General features: G+C 33.4%; 2 protein-coding genes across 2 annotated transcripts; one reads left to right on the forward strand and one right to left on the reverse strand.

The window, feature by feature from the left end:
• Positions 1 to 233: 233 nt before the first annotated feature.
• On the reverse strand, positions 234 to 3,032 carry LOC114413037 (F-box protein At1g10780-like). Its single transcript, XM_028377191.1, has 4 exons — positions 2,810 to 3,032; positions 1,594 to 2,340; positions 715 to 995; positions 234 to 636 (listed from the first exon to the last, which is right to left on the reverse strand). Exons 2-4 carry the CDS (start codon positions 2,336 to 2,338, stop codon positions 400 to 402), a joined length of 1,263 nt encoding a protein of 420 aa, XP_028232992.1. The 5' UTR covers positions 2,339 to 2,340; positions 2,810 to 3,032; the 3' UTR covers positions 234 to 399.
• A 4,229-nt stretch (positions 3,033 to 7,261) lies between these two features.
• On the forward strand, positions 7,262 to 9,137 carry LOC114413038 (thaumatin-like protein). Its single transcript, XM_028377192.1, has 3 exons — positions 7,262 to 7,401; positions 7,972 to 8,635; positions 8,751 to 9,137. The coding sequence occupies exons 1-3, from the start codon at positions 7,341 to 7,343 to the stop codon at positions 8,887 to 8,889; spliced, it is 864 nt and encodes a 287-aa protein (XP_028232993.1). The 5' UTR covers positions 7,262 to 7,340; the 3' UTR covers positions 8,890 to 9,137.
• The last annotated feature ends 940 nt before the right edge of the window (positions 9,138 to 10,077 follow it).

The raw sequence follows: 10,077 nt of genomic DNA on the forward strand, positions 1-10,077 counted from the left end.
GTGTTCATATTTAACTCGTTACCTGCTGGCTGCTACTATATTTTTTTTGGTACGAAAAAAAATATACAATACGCACTCTTCATGAAAACACTTCACATCAACGGTTCACTGTTCATCTTAGCTTCCATAATTGAAAATGGTATAATGTAATAATGTATAATCCTTTAAACAGATAGAAATTAAAAAAATCATTAGGATCTTTAAAGCAACTGCAATATTTTGGAATCATGACAGGGATGCTAAATTTATTCTCCAAATTTACTAAAACGACAGTCAATTTTCAAATGAAGTTCAAAATCAATACAACAAAATCGTATACCAGAGAAAAATTTAACAGATAATTAGCTCCAAAGAAAAAGTGTCTGAAATTAAGAAGGCATCAAGAAATAATAATGGGCTTTATTCTATTCGAACTATGTTATGGTTCATATATCTGAACCGGCAAATCTCGTCAAAAAAATCATCAGCACTACTATGGCAGCTCTTCATCTCAAGAATCTTTATAACCATTCTCCTAAGATTTTTCCCGTACTTCAGCAATGATTCAAGAGTACTCATTTTCTGTTCAGCATTAAGAGGTGACCTCACTGTGATCACAACCTCCTCCAAAAACGGAATCCCGAATCCTGAATCCACCTGTGAAATATCCTCATTAGATGAATTGAAATATTAAATAACACCTCAATCAGAAGGGTAGAATTATTATGAACTTACATGTTTGAGACTGTTCTTCTGGCATAGAGCTGCAAACATGGCTCCATGAATATCAAACTTTTGTAGCTTTTGATGGCTGTTGAAGAAGTCAACAAAATCAATCTCTGGAAAGGGTTGAAGTGCATCATAGTCCCCAGTGAATTCAACCTTCATATAGAGGTGTTTCACCTTACTTGCCAATCTCAGCATTTTGCAAATGGCATCCCAGCACCACTGGATTCCTCTCATACACAGATACTCCAGAGCTGAAAGATTTCCAAAATCAACCATATACACTCTCCCTGAAAGCAAATAAATTGAAAGGAAAGTAAGTTAAACTCAAAAAAAGGGGACAAACATAAATGCTTTGGGTATTATTCTCTAATCAAAACTGGAGTTTCATCTCAACATTAAGATCAGTATAGGTTATCAAAATAAAACTCTAATTCTAAATCAAATATAATGCTAAAAAATATATATATGAATATGTATCTAAGTTTTGTCCAAAAGACAAATTCTGGAGATTACTTGAAAACAAGGACACAAAAGGAGATGGACAATGTGATTGACCTACAATCTCAAATATTCTATCTCTAATACACCACTCAAGGAAGAACCCTTGGGCTTGAACTGTCAATAAAAGGCAAGGATTAAACTCTATTGTCTATACCACTTAGTGTGTTTGCTTGTGCGTTTGTCCATAATTTCAAGCATAAGCAACATGAGTTCATTTTTAGTGGCACCAAACCAAACACGCACTTAACTTAATCCCAAAGGCTCTCATACCATGTCACGAACAAACAATCCCAGAAACTTAAGTAGAGGCACAAATGATTGTCTGACAGACAACAGTCAACAACAAATATATAAACACAAAAACCACTTTAACGAGTTAACTACCTGCACTGTTGGATATGGAAAGATTCCTCAAATGCTTGGTTTCAGGGACCCTAATCCAGCTACAGCCTTGTACCTCAAGGGACTCAATTTGCGGGGAAGTCAAAGTGAGAGAAGAGTTCCCCATCCCATAAAAATCCAGCTTACACTCCTCCAAACATGGCAACTCAATAGAGACCGACCTAACCCCTTCACATCCAAGCAGCAACAACCTGGTGAGAACCGGGCATGAGCGAAGCACCACACTCAACACAGGGTCCTCCAACCTTACACCGATAATTTCAAGGTTCTTGAGGTTAGGAAACACATCCCATTTGGGGGAACGCACCATCAACACACCCCACAGTTTCAGAGACTCCAAATTCTTAGCAGCACCAATATAGTCCAATTTGGAAGGGCTTTCATGGAAGCCCCGATTGTCAGCAAGGTTGTCCATTCGGAGCTCGAGTTGAAGAAGAGTTTGCCCCGCCAGTGAGAGCCATGATGCAAGGCCATCAGGGGAAAAGGGGCTATACACAATTAGCTCCTCTAACTTCACCACTCTTGACACCATTCTTTTGATGATATTGTCAGCACCCTCAGAAGAAGAAGAAGGGGTTTCAAATGAGCTGCGAGGAAAGTAGAGGGTTCTGATGTAGGGAGTGGAGTCCTTCCATCTCTTGGAAACACAATTGCAAGATGACACGTCACGAGCATTGGTGATTCGGGACAAGATGCATTGGAGAATGGCATCAGGCATAGAATCCATAGCTGGGAGCAAGAATGAAGAATCAAATAGATAATTGTTAAAGTGTACACAGATTTAACACCATCTTTCAAAATCAAAACCAAGCAGTGATGAAAACAAGCACAACAACAAAAGTCTTTTATTCACACCATGTTATTCGGCTTGGTTACAACAACAACAAAGATTATTCTTTTATGCGGTTATGAGAAAAAAAAAACACGAATTTGGTAAGCACGGTATTGGAAGAGTCCATAAATCTGAAACAAGAATCCAGAAAACCCAAGACATGGATTAAACGGTAAATTTTACAAGTTTAGCTGTCGGTAACAGATAAGCTAAACTTGTAAAGAATCTTATTTTTAAGCAAATAAAGAATAGTAATACCCAGATGAGAATTGATGCATATGTGGAATTAAAAAAAACTAGATAGAAATGAAAGTGGAAAGGATGCGTGAGGAGAGAATGAAGGGAGTGAGAATTGACGAGGCTTACCTAATAATGGAAATGGAAAGATCTGGATGGCATAGCCGAAATCTCTTTCTCTCTCTTAATTGGAGATAGAGAAGAAGAAGCGGGAGTTTGAGGAAGACATCTTTTTATTTTGGTATTTCGAATTTTGAAAACCATACCCTCACAATATTTAAATATTTTCTCTGAATAAAAATACACAAAATACAACAAAAATCTGCTGCGCGTGCGTTTCAATGTTTCATTCTCATTGAGTTGAAATGCCCAGAATTATGTTGAAACACAGCTTAACCTAATTTCAGGTAAATTTTCATATACGGTGAATAGTGATACACTAATATTTAATGAATAAGTTGAGGCTTTACACTTTTTTTTTCTTCTTGATTTTATTTTTTACCTTTAGATTAATCTTGAAAGTCCCAGCCAAAAAAGATTAATATTAAAAGTTATGAAGTCAACTAGTAGTTAATACTTGATGATTTAAGTGGCAATAAGTTTTGTTTGTCTTAAATAAGGCATTGTATTTGAGTCTTTAAAATGAAAAATAGGTGTAGGCCTCCTTCCTTAAGTTATGCTTTACTTATATTTTTTTCTTAAAATTTATTTTAGCTAAATTACTTTTTCTATCTCTTTATTGTTAAATTTTTTAATATGATCTTTTAATTGCCAAAATATATGTAATGCGACTTTTTTTTTTCTTAATGATGACGTTAGCCTGATTCAATAGAAAATAGACACATCATTCCTAACTTTTAAATTGTTGCTCAACTGTGATCTCCACATTACAATCTCTCCCTATTCAACCCATTCAAGAATATCGCACCATATAGTAGCCTCTCTATCTTCCTTCGCATTGGCTCCAATATGGCTATCTTCGTCTCTTTATAGTAATCCTCCATGCTATGGTTGCCCACGGTAAGATTTTGCAATTTTTGGTACAAGTCTCAATAGTAGTGGTTGGGCACAAATCTCCTCCTCCTCCTCAAGGCATTCATTTTATCCCAATCTTAATTGTAAGTTTTATATTTCTCCTCTTGTTTACACTTTACAACAAGTTGGTCCTCTAAGTAACTACATAATAATAAAAAAAACTAATCTATGATAAGTTTGATTTTCTTGACTTCAGAATAATTATGAAACTCAAAGATGAATTCGGTCTTTCTTTTCCATTTAAATTTTAAGATATGCCCAGAGAATGGACTTGCCTTAAAACATTAGTATCTTTATTTTTATGTCCATCGAGTTTTTCATCTTCCTTATTTCGGTTTCTTCTATTATGTTCAAATTTTCTATGAAGACTTTCCACTAAATTTTCTTTATTATCACTATCATAGTAGTCTTTGTTCTCATCTCTAACACCAACTTTTCACCTCCAAGAAGTATGGTGTGAGTATTCCTCAAGAGTTCAATCAAACTCATCCTCTTGTCGAATTACTCTTATCGCCCCTCAACATGCACCTCATTTCCCTTAATATTGTCTCCATGTGTAGTTTGAGTTCATACTCAAGATTGTCTCCCACCATGTTACTTGAAAAAAGAAGTAAGCAAAAGAGTATGACATCACTACACTCCCTTACGTGTTTCACTCAAGCAAATAGAATTGCTCAAACCACCCATGTTTACATTCAAGAATTTAGCTTTTCCCTCCAATGTTCTTACCACTCTTGTCTTTCCTCTCTCTTTAATTCTAAAACTAATTTCATGGAGAAATAATCAAACCAATATATATTAAGAATTCCTGTAGTATCCAAAATATTAATTTTTGAAGGTTAAGTACAAGGATCTACCACGAAATGTGCAAAGTATCCCTAAGAAAGAAAAGATGATCCAATATTGATACAATGAAGTAGATAAATATACAGAATTTCAAAATTCTGAAGAAAAAAAAATGCACTATTATATAAGAATTGGTGATATTGTAGCCGGATTGATGTTCTTGGGATCGTCCTTAAATTGGAATTGTAAGAAAACCTTGATTTAATGCCAACGAGAACAAGAGTCAAACCAAATGTTATGGAATACTGTGACTCGATGCTCTTTAATGGACATAGAATTTGGTATGATTCGCATAATGACCCACATCCTATGATTAATCCGAAATTTTGGAAAATGAAGATACTACAATCAATTATGAATGGTCTAACTGATAAGTTATTTTTTTAGCATCACGGAGAAACTTGATAAACTAGAATAGTTCACAAATAATAAAACATAATCTCTCTCACTTTAATCAACAATTAATCAATCATCTATTCATGAAGAAAGGATTACAATATGTAGAAAACTAGAAATCCTAGTTTTAGATTTGAATTAAAGAGTATATGTTAAATATGAAATAAAATTCTAACAAAGAAAAATGTTACACAATTAAATATGAAATTCTAACAAAGCCGGGGATGCTCTTTGTTTTACTCTTAAACACAATTGCTGATAATAGTTTTTTTTACTGTCCTTAATGGGCTCTTGAGATTTGTAGAGAAGAAGGGGAATAATGGAATGGTCTTGAACAGTCCTTGAGAGAGATCTCTAGCATTTTCAAAGTCAAGTTTACATCAGGCTATGTTTTGTCGTTACTTGTTACATGCCCATTATAATCGAATCTATAGAATCTGCATCAGAAACATCTGGGTGGGATCAAGATGATATCAACAAGTACAGGAAAGAATAGTAAGACATAAAACTTTTAAAGTGGAAATTTGGAAAGAATAATAAGACATAAAACTTTTAAAGTGGAAATTTGGAAAGAAGTACACCTAATAATTACGGTTTTTTTTAACAAATAGGGACATTTTTTTTTTCTTTTTCCATTTGAGGATTGATTTTAAATTATTATAAAAAATAAAATAAGTCCGACTTATTATTTTTTTACTTTTCAATTTAATTCGTAAATTTTTTTACAACTTTAGTTTATTTTTTTTAATTTACGACTTTAAAATTTTATATGTTTTTTTATCTTATGACTTTGAAGTCGTTTTTTTAATTATGTTTAAAGTTTTTTGTTTTACAATTTTTTTTTATTTAGCTGTATTTTCTTGTCAATCTTTTTTAAAAATTGTAAATTTTATTTATTTAATTATTAAATAAACATTTTTATTTTTACTTGTTATTAGTTTTTTAATATCTTGTATATATTTTTTATATGTATTTAATATGTTATATATTTTTTAATATTATTTTATTTAATATATTTTATATATTTAATATATTTAAAAATTATATAATTTTTTAATAATGTTATTGAGTTTGATTTATTTTGTAAATGAAATAAAAAAACTAACATAATGTTATTTAATATATTTTTTAATATTTGTTTTATTTTAAATACTTAAATTTTAAAAACTAAAATTTTAAAATAAATATTAAAATATTTTATTACTAATATTAACTTATAATTTATGAAATAATATTATTTATTTTGTATAAAGGAATTTACTATTAACAACATCTAATAAATTAATAATAAAAATAATTATTAAATTAAAAACAACACAATACATTAATATAAAATGAACAATACAAACTAAAAAAACAAAAAAATTTACGTCCATTTGATAGAAAAGCCAATAATTACTCTAAACTTCTGCAATCGCTATGATCTAGTTTGGAAGAAAGACATAGTCACATAGATGGTTTCTTTCCAACAAAATCCATGAAAAGAAAGTGTCAAAGTCATCAAAGTATGAGAAGAGAGAAACTCCCTTTTGAGGAATTTAGAAAGATCAAAAGCACTAAAAGGAAAGCTCCTGCCAAGTTCAGTACAAGCTTTGTGATAAGGCATTTTTTATTTTTCCGTGGACATTGAATGGACCACATATAGAGCCATGGCCCAAGGAAACAAATAGATCCACGGCGTGTACAGTTTTTGAATGCTTTGCTTTGAGATTCTATGTTCTAACTGGAAAAGTTCCTTTCCAAGATAGGCATCACCAAGGGAAGACATTAGACAAGGTTTGTGCTAATGAATCAGGCCCATTCAATTTTAAAAATATTGTAATTTTTTTTTCATGTCTATTCTGTGATTCTGCAATATGCACTATATATCGTCGTGTATCCCAAGTGGCACCATTTTCCCATAATTTTATCGAAACAATTGAAAAAGGAAAAGCATATGTGAGATTGAGAATCGATTTTTATCTGACCAACCAAGTGAGTTAAAACATAACACTTTATTTACATTAAAACAAAAAAAAAAAAACAAAACTTTTCCCTCCCTTTTCTCAAGGCTAGGACAAACCAGTGAATAAATAGCGTCATTGCAAATTTGGTTCTTGTAAAACAAGAGAAAAACAGAATAAAAAGAAAAAGGAAAGGCTTGTAAGATCAGTGAAAAGTGCGTAAAGGTGCAGAACATATGAATTTTAGGATATCAGTGTGACATAAATGGGCAAGGTATTTTTTGCCTGATTAAGCAAGGAAGCTTGCTCAGGCTGTCAGTGTACACAAACTCTCTTCCTCACGTATTCTTCCATTGTCCTCTTCAATCGTACTCATAAATAACACAACCCATCACCACATCAAATGTCACATAACTAAGAGAGAGTGAGAGCAATAGCAGATGGCTAGTCCACACATTGCACTGCTGAAACTCACCTCCATCTTCATTGTCATTGCCTCAGGTAATTCATTCTTTTAAGCTTTATTTGTTGCCAACCTTAGTGAAGCAAAAGGAGCATTTAGAGCCTGACAAAATTTTGATACAGTTCCTTAAATGTTTTTACTGTTGTTTTCCAATTGGAATTGAAGTTTTACCTAGTAAACATATTATGACCTTTAATATATAAACTTTTATTATGTGGATTACCGAGATGCAACTCCAATTCTAATAAGAGAACAACACAAAAAGGCACGTTTTCTCTTTTAAAGTCTAATGTTTTGTTTGGTTTGCACAAGTGAGGCTAGCCCTATGTGTAGAGTTTCTTCCATTCCCAACTTCCGATATTCCTATTTCGATTAATATATTAAAAAAATTCAAATTTCAACTGAATATTTTTCTTGGTTCATCACTAACATAGTTGGTAACTAGTAATCCTCTGCCATTGCAATGCATACTAAATTCTCATCATGGAGTTTTGAACCAAATTTTAAGTTCTTAAAACAAGGAGCTCCTTCACTTTTGAAAAAACAATTTGCCCGAGTTAGATGAAAATTTACTTTTATGCTTGCTAATTTGACGTGTTTGTTGGCAGCACCTGAGCTGTGTGGAAGCAGTAAGACTTTCACTCTAGTAAATTACTGCAAGGAGACAATATGGCCCGGAATAACGCGCAGTGACAACCACAGTGGCGATGGCTTCGCATTGAAATCTGGGCAATCAACTGTATATACTGCTCCTGATGGATGGAGTGGGAGGATATGGGCTAGAACAGGCTGCAACTTTGACAACAATGGCAATGGAAAGTGCCAAACTGGTGGCTGTGGCACCAGCATAAACTGTACTGTCCCTGGAAGCCCTCCAGCAACAAGTGCTGACTTCACTCTTGGTGAACCTGATTTCTATGATGTTAGCCTTGTGGATGGTTTCAACTTGCCTATAGTAGTGAAAGCTATTAATGGCACAGGGAACTGCAGCACTGTTGGCTGTGATGGAGATTTGAGGCAGAACTGCCCTTCAGAGCTTGCTTCTAAGGACAACGACAAAGTTATTGCTTGCCGGAGCGCGTGTGACGTCTTCAATACTGATGAGTATTGCTGCAGAGGAACTTATGGAAACCCTGCAACATGTTTGGCTTCAAACTACTCCAAAATTTTCAAACAAGTGTGCCCTGCAGCATATAGTTTTGCACTTGATGACCCAACAAGTCTAATAACTTGTTCAAAAGCAAACTTTGTTGTGATATTCTGTGGATCAAGGTAGGTTTGGTCTCGAAATGGGAACACATCTATAATTGAGTGCATCATAGAATTATACATGATATTTCTCATATCATTCACCACTATTTCTTCTGATTATTCTTGTTGAATGCAGGAATCAAACAGCATGTTCCTATCAAGACAAGCAGGTTGTATGTAATCGACCAAATAAAGCTTATAAAGCCATACCGCAGAGCTGGTGGGTTCTGATGCTCCCATTGACATACGTGTTCAATTTAAGGATCACACCTTAGCCAATTATGCAATTGAAGAACTTCTCTGTGTTATATTTTTTTTGTTTGTTGAAATTCTCTTTGTTACAATCTTTAATTCATTTTAACAACATTGATTTTCTTTGAGCTAAACACAGAGAAGATGCTTCTCAATGTATTTTCTTTTACCTAAACACATTGAGATGAGGATGTCCTCAAGCATTAACGCATGATGTAAAGAATTTTCTGCCTTGGAAGTTCAAATTTTTTATCTATATTATTTTTTTCAATCCTAGCTAGGCCTCAGACAATATATCATCTGAGTGGGACAACTGAACCAATACAACAACAAAATCTTTTGTGACTCGTGAGTGATTCATGTTTACGTTGGTTGCTGAGGGCGTAACACAATCCCCTGTCAAGAACCGGAACCAATACAAATGGTTACAATTGATGATAATTTAATGTTAATGTAGCACATTGCAAGTTTTAGGATTAAGCACATTTCTTGTAACAATATAGAAAAAGAAGCAACTAATGACTAGATCTGTAACAGAATAATCGAGTGGACAATTGAATGTGGTTGGCTACGCCAATCGTCTATCTTAAACCTAACAAAGAATCTAAAAGTTCAATTTGCATACTCATATGGATGTATGTGAAGCTATTTGCATAAACAAAAGAAGCATACTCAGAATTAAGCTTAGGGAAGATACCTTTCTATATAAACCAGCCTTCAAAAGAAATGGAATGGAACATCTCATCCATCTTTTCTCATGGGACGTGTTAGCACATTTTATTGTCTTCCATTGGGGTAACACTTTCAATATATAGCGTAGTTCCATTTATAACCCTGATTTCCTTAGAAAGAATGAACAATGTTTAATGTTGTTTCCAGCAATAGGGAAGCCGCAAACTGGAAAATGATCCCAAAGGTTGCTCTCTAACCGTACAAAATTGCTAAAACTACCTATCTCTGGCATTCCATGCAAGAAGAATTTAATTTGAATAAGTTAATCAATAATTGATTATTATTTGTTACTATAATAATGACTATCGACTTTTGTATTAATTACTCTAAGAGTGATACTGTTAGGTACTAGGACAAAGGGAAGGCCTTGTATTCGAGAACAAGATAAAATTCCTATTCTAAACTACTAAAAATTAAGTGCAAATTTCTCTTCTTCTCCTCATTTCTACTCGTGATAGCTTATTTATAGATGACCACAT

This window comes from Glycine soja, chromosome 5 (assembly GCF_004193775.1).
Source record: "Glycine soja cultivar W05 chromosome 5, ASM419377v2, whole genome shotgun sequence".
Classification (NCBI taxonomy): domain Eukaryota; kingdom Viridiplantae; phylum Streptophyta; class Magnoliopsida; order Fabales; family Fabaceae; genus Glycine; species Glycine soja.